The sequence below is a fragment of the Carcharodon carcharias genome, chromosome 7 (assembly GCF_017639515.1).
Source record: "Carcharodon carcharias isolate sCarCar2 chromosome 7, sCarCar2.pri, whole genome shotgun sequence".
NCBI lineage: Eukaryota > Metazoa > Chordata > Chondrichthyes > Lamniformes > Lamnidae > Carcharodon > Carcharodon carcharias.
The window spans coordinates 154,513,301-154,532,336 of NC_054473.1; the positions used below are offsets into that span (position 1 = coordinate 154,513,301).

General features: G+C 39.7%; 1 protein-coding gene across 1 annotated transcript in view; it reads left to right on the forward strand.

Moving 5' to 3' along the window:
- Window positions 1–13,386, forward strand: part of jph3b (junctophilin 3b) — a 175,165-nt gene extending 161,779 nt beyond the window's left edge. The window contains exons 4-5 of the mRNA XM_041192104.1: window positions 5,729–6,615; window positions 13,105–13,386. Coding sequence (XP_041048038.1) covers window positions 5,729–6,615; window positions 13,105–13,185 — 968 coding nt within the window. The 3' untranslated portion in view covers window positions 13,186–13,386. The remainder of the gene's footprint in view (window positions 1–5,728; window positions 6,616–13,104) is intronic.
- Window positions 13,387–19,036: the final 5,650 nt, after the last annotated feature.

The following is a 19,036-nucleotide window of genomic DNA, read 5'->3' on the forward strand; positions in this document are numbered from 1 at the left end:
ATGAGCCTGACGAGTAAAAAGTGAGGAGCACATTGATATGCAATGCCATGTAGATGTTATAGATTATGTGGGGGGAAAAAAATGGCACAGCCTTGTTTGTGCTTCACTGTTAAACCTTGGCTTCATTAGGCCTGTCTGTCATCATCAGGTATCTATGCTTTGTCCAAGAAAAAGTTTCAGCTCTCAGTTGAAATTAGTCTCTCTAGCAACATCCCTTTTATCGGAGGGAGATTGAGCAATAAGGGGCAGTCCTCCTTTAGGTACCCAACCTGATGGTTTCATTGATATTCTGCATGGATTGATTGTAATGGCATTCAAAGGAAAATATTATTCTACAGTAAAACAGGCTGCAAATTAGCATTGTTACAACTTTCCTGTCAGTGTAAAGCTCAACGCTAGAACAATATCTTGGCTCATATTTATGTAAAACAAAAACAGAATTACCTGGAAAAACTCAGCAGGTCTGGCAGCATCGGCGGAGATGCTGCCAGACCTGCTGAGTTTTTCCAGGTAATTCTGTTTTTGTTTTGGATTTCCAGCATCCGCAGTTTTTTGTTTTTATCTCATATTTATGTATATTTTCCAATTAGGAAATAATCTTTCAAGTTAAATAACTCCTCTAAGGTAGAAGGCTTTGTTTTTTTAACGAGAACAGATAGAGGTACCTTCATCAAATATCAGGTTCAATAGACTCTAGATACCAGAGTTAACATCTTTAAGCCATTATTCACAGATGAGTCAAGTCACAAATCTGAACAGAGTTTCTTTCATTATGGCAAAAACACAATCTTGGAAGGCACAGTCTACACAAGTTTTCAAGGCAACTATAATTAATACCTTTACAGCTTGCTGGCACAAGTGTGTGCATTTGCTATAGCTACAGTAAATGCAATATATGGAGCAGGAGCCTGCCCAAGTATTGGTAACAATACTGCCAAAGAAAAAACTTATTGTGAGCACTCTGGGGAGAGGCAACCCCTATAATTACTGCATACTAAAATGTACAAGGGAAGAAAGTGAAAAATGATACCCTGAGAAAATGGTTGCTTGGAATAAAAAGGTTTCTGTTAATAAAATGGCTGGATGAAGTAACATTGCAAATAGAAAGCATCTTACAAGACTTTTAAAAGTTTATGAAACAAAAACAGAAATTGCTGGAAAAACTCAGCAGGTCTAACAGCATTTATGGAGAGAAAAACAGAGTTAACATTTTGAATCCGTATGACTCTCTTTAGAAGAGTCTCTCTTCAGAAGAGTGATAGAGAAGTGGGCAATCAATGTTGGATATGATATTGCAAAAGAAAAACTGGGATGAGATTGGGGACAATGACTGATAGAAAATGAACATTCAGGCCTGAATTTTCACTCCTGAGTCGGGAGCACAGTCAGGAGGATTCCTGGGCTCCACAAACCTGACTCAGGACGAAATGCCCCAGTTGGTCTAATTTTCATTCCGAGGGCCCTCGAAACAGTTTGGAGGCAGCCACAGGGGCTGCTGGTTGCAGAGATGGGCTGTGTGAAAGGCTCACCTCAGTGATCTGGGATTTTTTTTACAGCTGGGGCAATAAAACAAAAAACAGCCCGGCAGCCCTCGCCCCCCAACACACTCCCAATGCCCCATCCATGCCAACCCGTGTGACCTTATGACACTCTACCCACCCCCATGGACCTTTAGAGCTCCTATGCCCCTCTACCCATTCCCCCATGGCCCTTTATAGTCCCTATGCCAACTTGGTACCAACTCATATTAATCCATGCCCTCCCACCCACCACCCTTTGCCCTTACAACCTCCATGCTAACTCACCCAGTATCCACCATGGGCAAACCTCAGGAACCATGCTGAAATTAAATAAATAAAGTTCTAAGTATCTATTGCAGACTTTATTTTTATAAAAAATACTCTTATTCATAAACCCATTTACTCCATTTATGTTCATTCAACCACATAATCCCTTATTAAAAACAAACATTTCATTCAAGTGCTTAATCAATTATAAAAACAAGCATTTGTATTCATAGCCCCACATCAAAGACTTTATAACCACTTGGAGCAGTCAATTAAACTGTGAACTGACGGGTACCCCACTGTTTTAAAGAGCCTTTGAAATCAGTCATGGAGCATATGATGATAGCCCTCAGGCTTATGTTAACAGAGTGAAATAGCAAGCATTGTTTTTTAAACTGCACCATTTAAAAAAAAATCAGGAGATTTAAATGCCTTGATAGCTTGACAGTTCCAATGAGTTTATTCAATTTTGACACACATTCATGTCTAATTTTAACAATCCCAAAGGCCACCTGACCTCTCCCAAACAGCACCTGGCCTCTCCTAAAGATGTCCCTGGACCTCTCCAAGAGGGTAACCTACCTCTCTGAAGAACTCCAATAAGTTTAGACCATTTCCTGAAAGGTCTAAATGCCCACAAGTCATGTTATGGACATCCCAGTTATGAAAATTGGATCTGTTTGAAGGCAGCTGCACCTTTACAAGGGCAGCTGCCACTGTGAACCACAGATGTGCAAACTACAACTGCCCCTGTATCCCCCTAGTAAAAATGTTGGGTGCTGGGTTCAAGGGTGGGACTCCAGTGCCATTTTGGCTAAGCTGGAGACCCTCACCGTCATTACAAAAATTCAGGCCTCAGATTCAAAATCGGAACAAGAATTGCACAATAGCTATATACTTATGAGCAAGGACATGGAGCTGATATGATGATACGGTATTTAAAGATCAGTGTTGTGGGATATAGTTACCTGTGATGATATCGCAGTATTGACTGATCATTACTGGTTCAAGTGTTTGTGGAATTTTGGCTTGAGGTGACAATGAGTGTGAAAATTAATAACACAAGAAGATTGTAGGCATTATCATGTTACAATAGTCTTTGGAGTGAGGAACCTCATTGCAATATCAGCAGTAAATGGTATGTTATTTTGGTATATTATTTTATGGGCAATATTATTACTTGGTGGGGGGGGGGGGGGGGGGGGGGTGGGGGGGCGTTGCTTGTGGCACAGTGATAGCATCCCTGCCTGTGAGCCAGAAACTCCAGGTTGAAGTCTCCAGGACTTGATGGCCAAGGAAAGTGTGTTCATAATGTGGTCAAATAGGTTGAGTATCAACTTGTAAATCCTTCAGACATAAGCCAATGGCAAGCAAGTAAGAGCGGGAGAATGTCTTGTTCAGCCATGTGATGGAAAGAAATTGGAGCCTCTACCATCACTATCCATAGCTACTTGGATTCCTTGGGGGCTGGTTGACTCAGTTGACTGTTAGCTGGTCTGGATTAGATTGGTGTCAGCAGCACAGGGTTCGATCCCTATTCTAGCTGGGGTGGATTCAAGATCTGCCTCCTTGCCCTAGCCATGGCGGAAGTTGTGGCACTGTGGGTTGGACCTGCCTTCAGGCAGAGAACTCAAGAAGAAAAATATTATGGCTCAGGACATGCAATTGGAGCCCCTCCCAGAAAAATCCCTGTTTCCATAGGTAAATTGGCCTCAGAATAAAGTTTGGCCACCATGCTCAGGTCTCAAGGTTATTTTCTCAGAGGAGGGTACTATTTCTTCCAAGTTTAGGACTATAATGATCTGTAGGAATCTAAGGTTAAACAAGACTTAATTCAATTGAATAAAGTAGCAGTTGTACTGTAAGAAACTTATCTAATGAACAAGTAAGTGTCGGGGCTCCAGGGTGGGAAGGGTGGCAAAGGCCTGGGGGGATCGTGAGGGATAGGCCGGGGGTGGGGGGCAGGGTGTGTGGTTGGGTGGGAAGTCTGAAGGTCTTTAAGGGGAAGGCGCCCCCAGTCAGAAGGAAACTTCTGATGGAGGCACACCCCACCCCCCCTTCCCGTCTAAGATCTAACTTTCTTTAATTTCAGATATCCCCCATGGAATTTCTGCCCACAAACTTAAAAATTGAGGCTGAGTGGGAAACAGCCCTTAAGTGACCATTAATGGGCCACTTAAGGGCCCCACTGGGGCAAGGGGCGGGGTGGGGCTTCCTATCTGAGGCCTTGCCCAGGCTAGTGTAAAAATTGCTGCGAGGTCAGGCAGGTGGGAACCCAGAGGGAATCCTGTCCCTGCAATTTTACACTCTTACCCCACCCCCCACTTCGCCCTCCTAACAACTGCTTGGGGAAGGGAGTGCAAAATTCTGGCCAGTGTTGTTTGCATTTTCTTATATATATTTACAGTAAAAATGCAGATCATGCCCACAAAAGTAAAGGAATGCAGCACAAACAAGGCGTTAGCAATATCTAAAAATGATTTGAAATCGCCATTTAGTATCTTACACAATTTTCTTGAAAGGAAGTATTAAAAAAAACGTGCTGCTGTAAATATATGGCTGACATCATGATGATTCATTCTAATTCAAAGGCTGGAGGGAGGTGGAGTACTGTTATCCTGATAAGAAAGCTATGGGATCATTCTATCAAATCAAGGAGAATCCACTACCTGGACCCTGGAATTAATGCTATAGAACAGTCCTAAAGCCATTTCTTCTTTGACCTTCATCCATAGCTACATTTTCCCCCTCAGTTTTTATATTTAGCTCTTCTCCCATCCTCCATATATGGGAACTGGTATCTGAAGTTAAACGTGCTGAGAAAACAGGAGACAAGAGACAAGAGTAGGACAGGAGGGGAGCACTGGACTCTGATAACAGGTAGTATGTTAGTAGATGGACTGGCTAATCCCATGAGCCAAACTTGCATCCAAAATGGAGGTAGCCTACACATGAAAAGCTGAACATATGCAACAAGACCTGGACAACATCCAGGATTGGGCCGATAAATGACAAGTAACAATCACACTACACAAGTACCAGGCAATGACCATTTCCAACAAGAGAATACAACTGTCCCCCCTTGACATTCTGTGGCATTGCCACACTGAATCCCCTACTATCACACCTTGGGAGTTACCATTGGCCAGAAACTGAACTGGACCAGCCATGTAAATGCTGTGGCTACAAGAGCAGGTCAGAGGCTAGGAATTCTGCAGAGAGTAACTCACCCCCTGACACCCCAACGCTTGTCCACTGTCTACAAGGCACAAGTCAGGAGTGTGTTGGAATACTCTCCACTTACCTGGATGAGTGCAGCTCTAACATCAGAAACTCAACACCATCCAGGACAAGGCAGCCAGCTTGATTGGCACCATATCCACCACTTTAAACATCCACTGCCTCCACCACCAATAGACAGTGGCAGCAGTGTGTACCATCCACAAGATGCACTGCAGCAATTCACCAAGGCTCCTTCAACAGCACCTTCCAAGCCCATGACCTCTGGCACTAAGAAGAACAAGGGCAGCAGATTCAGGGGAATACCACCACCACAATTTCCTCTCCAAGCCACACACCATCTTGACTTTGAACTATATCACCATTCCTTCACTGTTACTGTGTCAAAATTCTGGAACTCCCTCTTGAACAGCACTGTGAGAGCATCTTCATCACAGGGACTGCAGCAGTTCAAGAAGGTGGCTCACCATCATCTTCTTAAGGGCAATTAGGGATGGGCAATAAACGCTGGCTAGCCAGCATGCCCAGATCCTGTGAAAAGAATAGATAAAAGTTTTCCTATTCATAATCGGTTGAGTAAAGTACTTTGCATCATTTGCATTTAAATAAATATTCAATGATGTAGATGTTAGCAAGAGGGGTAGGAATGTGCATATTGAAGATTTATTAAAAGTTTAATGCTGGAATTGTTTTCCCATCAGGAATTGAGTATCAAAGGCCAAAGCACCAGAACTCAACTGAGAACGAGATAGACAGAATTTCATCAGAAAGTCCACCTCCCGAAGAGAGTCCAGAGCTCTACCGGAAGGGAACAACACCCCCAGATCTTACTCCAGAACACAGCCCTGTACCAAGCCGATCATCCAGCTCACCATCAACCTCACCACCAAAGTACAGAAAAAAGAATTCAAGGCTTGTGAGACAGGTCAACTTAGAACATGACAAAGGGCAAGACATTCAGGTGCTGCTGGAAGGTGGAAGGGATGAATACCCAAGACCTACTAACTGGAATGATAAGCAGCGATTGGGCAATCGAAGAGGAGGAAGCAAAGGAAGCAGCCACTCAAATACACCATCGATAGCTGAGGAGATCAGGGAAAGAGGTAATGAATGCAAATACAAACACAGACCCACTGACAGAAAAGAGACAGAGTCACCAACTTTTTCATGGACATCCTATCGGTTGCATAATCATGATTCAGGTAGCCAACTGCATGAGCAGGACGAAGAAAAACTTAGTAACTACGAAATGGAAATGAAGCCCCTACAACGCATGGAGTCCTATGTGCAAGATACATTTTCAGAAAAACACTACAGTAATCTCAGCTCCAAAAACATGATGGAAGATTACCACCCAGACTTTCTTAGCTATGGAGTTCAGAGGCTAAAACCCACAACACAAAATAAAGAGAACTTCAGACCTATGCCCCCCTCTGAGCCCAATGTACAAAGGCTGGAGACCCTGAGAATGAATGTAAAGCTGGAGCCTCGACCATCAAGGCATGATATTAGTATGTCACCAAATTCAAAGACAGTAACTATACCACAGTGTGAAGAGGAAGTGATGGTTCAATATAAATCCAATTCAGTAAGTAGTTTGCAAAACTTACCTTTGTTAAATAGGGGCATCTAATTTCAACTTTGATCAAATCAATTGCAAGTTTTGGAAAAGAAGTAATATTTAATGTTTGTTTGAGGCCGAAGACAAACCTGTACTCATACTAAAGCTACCTGGGTACAAGTGAAACTCCTGTATGTCAATAACAAGCAACAGGATCTCATAGTATATTACTGCAGCATGGACTCTCAAGATCATCTTCCTATTATGTGTCACTCTCATTGTCTATTCTATTTCCAGCACTGCCATCCTATATTTTGATAAGCACAAAATTATAAAATTACAGGTGACTTACAGTTCAAGCTGTAAATTTTCTTTGTAGCTCATAGCTATCAAAGAAAAACTTCAAAACAGTCGGGCACAATCATTTGTGATCCCAGATGACTGATTATATGAGAAAAATATATTCTACAAGTTAGTTTAATGTAATAGGAATGAGTCTAACCAACCTTCAAATTTAAATTGCTATGTCCACTGAGATTTTTGGGCTCGATTTTCAAGTTAGCAGACAGTTTAGTGTGAATCTCAGCTGCAAACAGTGGCCAAGGAATACCCCACTTTCTATGCGAGGGAGAGGTTTCCTGTTTAAGTATTAAGCTCATTCCAGAGGCAGCATTTTTCCTGCCGGTTTCCGAACCCTGCTGACAGACTGAAATGTGGGTCAGAAGCCAAACTGTGGGAAATGGGACTTTCCCCAGGGTGGCCAATTAATGGCCAGAGGGCTGGCTCACAATCCAATTAAGGATGGTGGGTGGGCTTTCAAAGTTGAAGGGTCAATCAGGGGGCTTCCAGCCTGAAGGAAGCAGCAGGCCGTAGTGGAAGGTAAATAAGAGAGAGCGTGCTTCAAAATGGAGGCACCCGCTCTCCAGCCTCTTTAAAGTTTAAATTAAAAATATTACTTTTGCAATCAAGCTAGCTTTTCTACTGGGGTAGGAGGAGCCTGCAGCACCCAATCAGGCTGGGAGGGCCTCTCAGCCTGCCTGGACCACTGCCACCCCAGCCCCCAGTCTGCCGCCAGGAGCCTGCCTCCAAGGTATTTAAACTGGTCCTGTTGCCTGTGAGAATCTGGAAGCCCACAGGAAAATCCAAGTCGGCCTCCTTTCATTGGGCTTAACTGACCCTTATTGAGCCACGTCAGTTACATGCCGTGTGTGGGTGGGTGACCCTGCTACCTCTCCATCCTTCCTCCACTAAAAAAGGCCCGGGGGCAGGATGGAGCCAGGTAACTGGCACGCCAGCTAACAGGGCAATTTTTAATTTCTGCCCGATTCTGATCCTGACCCCAAGAAGCCTGAAACAAGTCCCAGAAATTTGCATAATTTGACAGAGCTTGAGCTCTTTTATTGCCCTTTCCACCTGGCTGTAATCTTTTATTGCCAATGTGGCTGTCAGTTAGAAATTGATTTTACTTTCTATAATTCAGATGAAATCATTCTAAAATTAAGTAAGAAACCAACCATCTGCAAAAAAAATTCCAGTCACGATCTTTTTTTTTTAAAAGTTATGCCTCTGAATTATCTCTGACATAAAATACACAATATAATTGCTGGCAAATGGTCCATTGAATAAATGTATGGAAAGAGATCCAATTACTTAGTACAGCATAGTTAAAAAATTTGTTTTTTTTTAATTAATTTACCAGCAATCTGTGAAATCAGAAAGGAAAAGACAAAACTATTTGCTTGTAAAAGTCACACATACTGACAAATATACAGTTATAGTGTGGTGGAAATTTTAATTCACAAATGAAAATTGTCAAGGACAAAGAGACTGAATAGTAGCTATTAAATATATAATTTATCTAATGGGAAATTGGATTAGCTATTTAGTCCCCTCAAAATTATTTAACAATTCAGTTAGATCATGGTCAATCTGTACCTTAACTGCATTTACCTGCCTATGCCACATATACCTTGAGAGGCTAACTGAGCAAATATCGATTGATTTATCCAATAATTCAGCAGGTGTAATCAAATATCCAACAGGTCCTGTAGGTCCTGCAGCTCAGTTGGCCACATTCCACATTTAATGGTTTAGCAGAGAGTAGACCAGTCGTATCAAAGTTGGATCATACATGTTGTGTAAAAGTCAACACAAGAAAGTTATATTTCATTACTGTATCAATTTTACTATACAAGCAGGTGGTGTATTAAAACCTCCCATATCTTTAATATGAAAGTTACTTTCACCTGCTACAGAAAATCTGATTCTGCCTTCTTCAAAATTCCATCAATGGAGGTTTAATTTTGTGTTGATATAACCCTAAGAACTACATATTTCATAGAATCAGAGAATCTTATAACACAGAAGCAGGTATCTTCGTCTGTCAGGCTGGGTCTTAGAAAGAGTTGTTCAATTTTGTCTCACACCCCATCTTTTTCCACTTAACCCTTTGAATTAGTCTTCTTCAATTACCATGTCCAATTGCCTTTTGGGAGCGAGTATGGAATCTGATTCCACCACCATTTCAGGCACTACCTTCCAGATCTTAACAACTTCTTTGTGAAGAAATTTCTCATCATTTCTTTTCTAGTTCTTTTGCCAATCATTTTAAATCTATGGTCTCTGGTTACAAACCCACTTGCCTGAGGAAATTGTTTCTCTCCAATTATTCTATGAAAACCCCTCATAATCTTGAATACCTTTATCAGGTCTCCCCCTAACCTTTTCCAATCTAAGGAGAACAATCCCAGTTTCTCCAATCCGCCCAAAAATTTAACTCCCTTATCCATTTTATGCCTCCTCTTCACCTTCTCCAAGGCATTGATGTCTTTTCTTAAAGTATGGTGTTCAGAATTGCACACAATACTCCAGTTGAGACTTAACTTGTCACAAAGTTTAGCATGGGCAGAATAATACACCTCACAGGTGGGTGCGTGCCCAACCCAATTGGGCACAAAATAGTGCGAGAAGACATCGGGCGAGCGTCCCGACGTCATCCCATGCTAATGTGATATTCTGTTTGGTAGTCAGCTGCTGACAATTAAGAGGGAACTAAGCCCATTAGTGGCACAATTGTCTCTGATTTTTCGTGACCTGTCCAACCTTACGGTTGGCGGATGGGCAAATTGGCTAGGCGGACTTTGCATTTTTCATCAAACCTCATCCAAAGGCGGGATGAGGTTTCCGTTATTAAATAAAAATCCGTGGATAGCATTTTTATCATCTATATGTTCAGGTGCCCGATTGTAACGCTTGGACATTTTTTTTCTGATTTTCAAAACTTTATTTCGTGGTTTTTGAGTCTGCAGCTCCCTGAGGCAGCTCTCTGCCTTCAGGGAGCTTTCTCTCAGTGCTCAGCTTTTCAGTGTGTGCTTCACGCTGGCTGATCATTAATTGGCCAGCTAGCATGAAATTGCAGTCGGGGGCCGATCACGGTCAGCGGTCCGTTTCCTGGCCGATCATGGGCCCGCCGAGCTGAACATTCAGGCCCATGACTTTTTTGCTTTTGTATTTAATGCCCCTATTTACAAAGTCAAGTACCCCATATGCTTTCTGCACTGCCTTATGAACTTGCCCTGTCACTTTCAAAGACCTGTGAATTTATGCCCCCAGGTCCTTCTGCTCTTGTAATCCCGTCAAAGCTGCCTCTCCATGTTGTTTCTCTCAAGGTGCATCACTTCACACTTATCCCGATTAAACTGCATCTGCCATATGTCCACCCATATCACCAGTCTGTCTATATCCTCCTGAATTCTGTTACTATCCTGCTCATTATTTACTATATAAGTAATTTTGGATTTCATGTGAAAGCCTTGAAATTCTACACCCTATACCTAAGTCATTTACACCTATAACAAGATTATTTCGGGTTGGCATATATCCCACATATTTTATGTTTTCAGCAGCAAGACTGTTTTGTTACAGTAAAGAAGTGCATCTGCTTTCTTCTAGAGAGTTGGGGTATATTGTACGACCATGGGATTTTGATTCAGATAAGCAGACAGTTAGAACATTCATTAGGGCTGAAGGGATTGTGAGGCCTGTTATAGATTCAACAGAAAAAAATTAGGAGAGATGTAAACTGGGCTTCAATTTGCTGTCACTCACTTTACACTATTGCCATCAAAATATTCTCTTTGTATCTAACCAATAAATTACGTGTGATATTTATTATCTATGTGATAAGGAGATTTTAAATACAGCTCTTCCATTATACAGCTACTATTATAACGCAGAAATGAGATAAACTAAGTGAAGCTGATAGGAAATATGATGTGACTTTTACAGGGAAAATAGTTTAAAGAAATGTTTGAAATATTCTTAGCCTGATACTTTAGGAATGGGCCAAATGGCCTCCTTCTGCTTTAAATTTTCTATTTACTGGATGTTAATCAATTTCTAGAAATTGTCTGGTTGTCAGCATCACTTTACTCATATTAATATCACAATGAAAATCAGCACGAGGAGCCATTAAACATCATTACCCTAGCTATTTCTTCAACCTTTCATTAGCTCATTTTAAGAAGCACAAATACTTCAGTGCCTAAGATCTGCTGAGCCATTAAATACTGCCATCTCATTAGCTTTCTCAGTAGTTACCTAGCAACAGCTTATAACTTCATTAAAGGTTCCCTGTATTTAAGTAGACATATCTGAAATGAATTACCTGCAGCTCAATAAGATTACTTTGTATAGACAACAGTTAATACATTTTTTTTGTCATCAAATTGGAAGTTATGGCTTTTAAATGTATAAGTTATCTAAACAGATACAGTTCCTTTGACAGAGACAACATCCTTTTCATTGTACAGTCAAAGGCTAACTGAAATGGCCTGATTAATCCAGGCTGAGGTTCAATACTTTGCATTAGCCGCTTAATCTAAGTTCCTGTAGGACATAATAAATTATTTTTGGATTGTGGCAGCTTGCCTGTATAAGGCAAATAGCTTTTAACCTCTTTATAACTATGGTACATTATTAAATAATATCATTGTCTTATCCTCACTAGGAATTAATTTTCAGTATAGAATGCAAGGGATGAACAGGAAGGAAACTCACAGTTTGTCAGTTATACCTTAAATCCCACACAGTCCAAAGAGTATTAACAAAAGTACTTGCAGTCACACACAGATTGTAATACGATGTTTACCTCACTCAACAAAAATTTCACTAAAGCACTGCAACATAATACATTCTTCAGTCTAAAATTTGAAATATATTAAATATTTGCTACAATTGTTGATGGTTTACTCAGATATTGATTACCTCTTGTGGTGTCATGTAAATAATCAGGTTGAAGAATAATTTAAAAATTCTTTCCCTCTGATTTTTAAAAAAAAACATTTTTTGCCTTTAAATGCTACTTATTCCATGAACCATTCCCAAGCTGCAAGGTTTGGCAGGTGATTTATTCCCAGGTTTATACATGTACCATTCTTGAACAAGCCACTACATGGCAAACCAAGGTGGCATGGTTACATTTTTCCCCGTTCTCAGCCTTCTGCTTTAGGAATCACAAAGAAAAACCTATATCTTACTCTGTGTCATAATGCAATGGTGCACCTGGGTCGCCCAAATAGTTTTAAAATGTTTAATAATGATTTACTTCCAAAAGATGTGTTTGAGATACATCATCTGTATAGAGCATAATTTATGTTTGAATTGTGCAAATGATCCGACATAGTTGCCACTTGGAGTTGCTGAATAACTCCTCGGGAACTAATGAGTCTGAAATCACATAAGGAGTGATGGTGCCCCATCCAAATTTCAATAACTTTAAAAATTATTAACAACTGCAAACTGGAGCAACAAATTGCAAATGCAGAATTTTGAATAATAATCGGTGTTGTAATATTAGATTCTGGAATTTCAATATGATAAATGGGCCACCATCTTTTAGTAAGATTTTGAGAGACATATTATTCATTTTTATGAAACCTGACAGTATTAGCAGCAGATCAGAATTAGTTATTGCACATGTGCCTCTGAAATCATTGGGACAAACTTCTGGTTTTTCATTCTCCAGAATAAGGTTTCCAAGATATTTTATATGCTGGGTAAGGAGGATATAAGTCTTTATAAATTAATGTCCCATAAACAGGATCATCAGACCAAAAGACCAGACTTTGAAACATGTCATTTCATTGACAGTTGGTCGATTATAGAGAAAAGCAGCATCTATTTAATTTAAATTAGGTGTAATTTCACCTGTTTTCTAATTTGTTTTCATTTGAATACTGTTGTTTAAACAGTGACTGTTACTAACAGAAAGTTGAGATCAAATGTACAGATGCAGGTTAATTCTAATTATTTGGAAGTGTTTACTTCATAAAGGGCTAACAGTGGTGCATACTAATCACTAAGATGTTTCTGCTATTAAAAATGATGACCATTTTTAAGTAGTGAAAAGTTTGGGTAAATTATCTTTAAAAAAAATTATGTCAGACATACCTATTTGTTATATTGTTGGGGGTCACCTAATTTCAATGTCTCATGTTTGTTTCTTTTCTCTTTTAGGGCTCCAATCCTATTCTGGTTGCTATGGTGATTTTGCTAAACATCAGTGTCGCCATTTTGTTTATTCACTTTTTTATTTGAATGCCTATTTGTCAATTTAAATAAGCGAAAACATGAAATTGCATAAAAGAAAACTGATGTACTTCAATCTGAAAAAGTCAGCTTTTACTGAGAACATGGTCAACTTCTTCACATTTTGCCTTTCCTAGATAACAATACTGGATTTTAGTCAAAATTAATGGCATAAATAAAATAGCTCTGTGGCATGACAGAATGGTGAAATATGCTTCCCCATTACTTCAACGATTTAACATGCAATGTTTGAAGAGAAGAAATATAGACAAACCAGGAGGAAGGTAACATTACCTTAGTTCTGACATCAAGAAACTTAAGACAATGAAATGTCCATTTGGTTATCAATGAGGATTTAATCTGAATGTACTTGAGACACTATAGTTTACAGTATAATTTTTTTGTTGGTCTACTCAAGTCAATTTTCAAAACTATCATAATATTCTCTTATTTAATGTTGTGGAAACATTCATAGTATTTTGATTAAAATGAGCTGAATAAGAAAACAAATATGCCACAGAAATCAACTCATTAGGTTCACTTACAAGCCTATACAACTATTTCATAACTTTTAATCATTTTTTTAGACATATTCTTTTGAAGATTGCAGCAGTTTAAAAGGTGATAGAGGCTATTTAACTTTTTACTTAACAGTAGTACTTATGCACCAAAACACAATCAGTACCTGCAAATGACTGTTTAGTACTTTCAAAGATTGTGAATTAAGAGATGTTCCTGGCTCCATATAGACCATTTCATAACATTTAATATTTGAAATTTTAACGACAATAATTTTCCAGGTATGAAAATGTGTACATCTTGAAAGCCACATAAAGATTTCAGGGTTTAAGGAGTGAATTCTGAGTCCAAGGGGAGGGTTTTAGCCTTGATGGGGATGGGCACGGAGGTGGGCAAGGTGGAAATTTACACCTCTGGCCAGCGTGCCAGTTCCCTGGCGCTATCTAGCACTTGGGCCATTTCCTGGAGGGGAGTGGGCAGTGGCAGCAGGGAGGCAGGGTGGCAAGTAGCCTGTTAAGGCCTATTGTCAGAAGCTGACTGGAATTTTCCAGTTGGGCTCCAGATTCCCAGAGGCATTGGGAAACAGTGTGGCTCTCTGGAGGCAGGCTTAGAGGTCTGGCCTGCCTGTCTGGCTTTAGCTGCAGATGCAGGCCACCCTATGGAGGAAACTCCCCCCACGAAGGTGGACCGGCTGCTGAGGCCACTTTTTATTTTAGAAGTTAGAAAGAAGATGCTTCCATCCTGAGGTGCCCTCTCCCCTCACTTAGCTGCTGCTTCCAACCTAGTAGGCCTTCTATTCACCCTCCAGCTTCAAAGGCCTGCCAGCTGTCCTTAATTGGATGGTGAACCTGCAATCTGGCTACAAACTGGCCCATTCGGGGAAAATCACCAATGAATGACTGTTTGTCCACACAGTGTGTGTTTCTGAGGATAACAATGGGGTCCTGAAGCCCACGGGGAAAACCCCACGCCAAGACTTTGTGGCTTTTGCATCTAATTTTTATAAAATATATTTTGTCAATGGTTTTTCGTAGTTCTTCAATTATTACAGTGCAAGACTGCTTCCAAAGCTATAGCTGGCATGAAATGGTGAAATGGTTGTGAATTTACTTTTTAATAGTTGTAAATATAAAACAGTCTACAAAATAAATAAGATTTGACTTTGCACTGGGGTGGGGATTTGATAGTTAGAAAATTTAGTCTTGGTAGTCCAACAAAAAATCGAATTGTTATTGATATATGTTTCTTTGATCAGATATCAATCATATTGAAAATGAGCTTTCCCTAATTTTAATAAATAATCCCCCCGGCCCCCCTCCCCCCTGCAGTTAGGTGTCAACCATTAACAGCTGGTCAGACTACAGCAGGAATTTATAAAGCGTTATAATTACGTAGGTGTTATCTGGATTCCAATTAATAATTGAAGGGAAAGAGCAATCATTGCAATTAATTGTTCACAATGGCCACTTGAGGTTGTCAGTAATGAGTTTATAACCAGGCATCAGAGATGGTGGGCCACATATTTGCTACTGAGGAGGGTAATTTGAATTGGGAAATTTCCTGATTCGGCAGACCTAGTTTAAAGGGCTCCATTTCAACCAATTTTCATGGAGGCGTGGGTTGATAAGAGTTGGGCCTGCCAACCCCAGAAGCAGGTCATAGGCGGCCACATGGGTGGGTGAGTTCTGAGACAGACAGATTAGAAAGCCAGTTTTTCTGGCTTTAGAAACTGTTGGTCCCTCAAGCCCTCACTCTTCACACCCCCTCTTCCTCCCTCCCCACCCATTTTCCATGGTCCCTCTCTGCTAAATCATGCCCGCCATTGACCTCCATGTCACCGCCATGCCACCTCATACCCCCATGCCTCTTCCATTCCACCTTATTGCCCCATTCTGCATCCACAGCCACTCACCCATTATCCATCCTGGGCAGACCTGGGAGATGAAAAAAATTGAAGTTTTAACAATCTAATACAGCTGTCACTCATATATACTTGATACTGAAAAAACTCCCATTCATGAAACCCCCTCTAGTATTCAACCTGTTATTAAAAACAAACTTCTATTCAGAAACCACCTCAAAGACAGCTAATCTTTTAAATTGATAATCAAAATGTGAACTCATCTCCCCACTAAGTGCTTTTGAAACTCAGCCAAGCATTCATAACCACCTCAGCTAAATAACAGCCTTTGGGGAATGTCAGCAAATAACTCTGCTGAAACTGCAGGAACAGATGGTAATATTTCTCAACCTACATCATTACTCTGACAGCTTCAGCTTGTTTTTTTCATGTTTAGAGGGCTGGGCAATTAAAAAGCTTCAGATCACGACACTTAAATAGACCTTATCCACCCTTCAAGAGTGTTTATGTCTATTCCATCAATTTTTGGCTCCCACAATGTGGGTTAAGGCCATTGAAACAGCCAGATAGACTCTGTTTGAACTCAGTATTAATTTCAAATGGTCCTGATGAGTTTGGATTTCTTACCTGTGAGATTCACTCCTTTGACCCTGCTGGCAAAAGTGGGATCCATTGGAAATGGGTCATGACATTTGCATCTGGGTTCTGCCAGCCATTTTTAAAGGCCTCACCAGATTCCATGAAAATCTGGCAATAGAACCATCTTTTTAAGAAAAATACAACTATTCCACCTCCCCCCCTTACAACCCCCACCCCACTACCCCAACACCTGACATCATTTTTATGAACTATACATATAATCAACAACATTTATTATTTAGTACAATGAATGCATCAGCTGGGAACATGACCAATAAAGAAAACAGTTATAAAGTGACAGAAGAAAGAACTTGAATTTACACAGCACTTTTCACATCCTCTGGATATCCCAAAATCCTTCATTCAATTCAATACTTTTGAAGGGTGTTCAAAATTGTAATGTATATAAACAAGACAGTAAATTTGCACACAACATAATTGTACAGAAAAGATAAATGACAAATTAATATGTTTTGCTTCAGGGGTAAATGTTGTCTATGATACCAAGAGAATTCCCATGTACTTTCTCAAATGGTGCCACCTAAGCAGACAAATGGCTGCTTAACATCACGCCCAAAAAGTAGCACCTTCAACAGTGCAGTATTTCCTCGGGTTATATGCCAAAGTCCTGGACTAGGGATTGTGCCCACAACCCTCTGACTCAGAGCTAAGTGTTACTGCTGACATTTACAAGGATCACAGCAACATGTTTTATTTATAATTTATTTTTCTCAGCCACTTGATATTCGGTTTGTCAGAAATAAATATTACTGCAGCCATTGTGTGCCATTCAATTGATAGGTTGCAACCAAATATTGCCACATAATTGTAAGAAATCAATGAAATTAGAAAAAAAACTCATTTTCAAAATGGAATTCTATTTCTTCAGAGATAATTTCTTCTAAACAGGTATATTTTTGGTGCATAACCTATCCAGATGCTTTACATCTCATCACTTTCTTAAGTCCACTTCACCACCAAGAAATGTCAGATAAACAGAACATAACTCACAGTAAAGGCAGAGAAACTTCAAGTTGTCCTTGTTCAAGGAACCTGACTGCAGATTCACTACCTAGTTGGGTTTAACACTGATAGCACTTTGACTGGAGTATTATTTCTCAGCAGAAAATGGAGGCGAGCTACATGTAAAATCTTGTGTTTTTTTAAACAAGGGAAATAGGGAAAACTGGACAGTCATCACTAATGATGGTAATGTAGTTAAATTGAAGCTGGGTTAAAAATACCACTTTGATTGAGTTGGACTGCATGGGTATTTGCCCAGCATTAGAAATAAGTGTAAACAAAAAAAAGTGCATACGTGGCCATTCAAAGACTTAAATGTTCATTGTATTTCTCATGCCTAGAGCGGGATTGTCCATTTATTTTATATATCTATACCTACTTTTAGTTATAAATGGTTACATGAATGAACCAACGATTAGAGGTGAAATAGTACAACAAAGACTAAAACTTCTCATAAAAGCAGCTCTGACACCTGTATATGTTAAACAACCTTCTTTTGCATGTTATGGATTTTTACTCTGAAAAGCACCTTTTTAAAGTCCATCTTTGTGTTCAGTGACATTTTTGGTTTTAGTTTTCTGCAGCATCTGGATTCATCACAGTTTGTGTGATCTGTTATCCAATCCATTTTATGCCTTGGCACCAGTCATGCGCACAACATAACGTTTCATTTTAAAAGATACTTTAAATGGAAATCAGCATTGTACACGGAACAAACCACCAAGTCCCATCCTAGTACTTCAATGAATTGACACAGAAGTACTGTATAAATATTTCAACTTTGCCACTTGATAAGATAAAAATATTTGTTGTCTATATTGCATTATAGTACTTTAATTCGTTTATAAACATAAACAAATCCGAATGTAAGGGTAAAAAATATCTATCTGAGCCACACATGATTTTCAACATTTAAAATGCTGTGAATTATTTAGGTTATCCGACCAATGAAGCGCCATGGTTGAATCCACATAGTCGTGAGTGCATATTAACATTGTTTCTGCTGGTAATCCCTTTGGATGGATTATCCTTCTCACTTATGTTATGAAGCTGCATTTAATGGCGGTTTTTATCTACAATCGGGAGGGCCTATTCCCCTAAAAACATAAGATAGGTAATTTTTCCAACAGCAACTATGGTTCAGAAATCTAGGCCTTGAGTACTTTCTTTTCAATTTTTTTCAACACTCATCACGATGTAGGTTACCACAGTAGGGTTCCAATATTAAATGTCAAAAGTTATCTTCCACAAAAGTCTGTCATGCTTTACATTTCTGTGAACCATTTTTAGTGGAGACAAAAAGAAACACCAAAGAGATTCTTGCCATTTTGGAAAATATTAAATTTTAGGAATGTGAAAAGGTCAGTTACCGCTAGAAAATCATTGCTCTTTAGCTCATCTCACTCCCACCTTTTCACCAACTTCCTCAATCCCTTCGGTAATGTTTCATTGTTTCCTTAACTAATCTATACCATTTGTTTCCATTGTCTTTCTCAGTAACTAATGCGCCTACTCTTGACAATGAAGAATTCTTTTGATCAATTCAGTTCTTTTAGCCATAAGGAACTGTCCAACCACGTACTTTCTCTTGGTTCATAAATGTTGCTTTATGTTGGCTTGCCTATCTAGAATTCATTTGAGCATGCTGGTATTGTACAAGGCAAATTCAACTTGTGTGAAAGCTGCTCTCCACTATCTTCTTAAGGGAAGTTAGCGATGGGCAACAATGCTGGCCTTGCCAGTGAAGCTCACATTGCATGAACAAATAAAAAAAGCTATATGACCTGGTTAGTTAACTTAAGCATAAAACTATTCCCA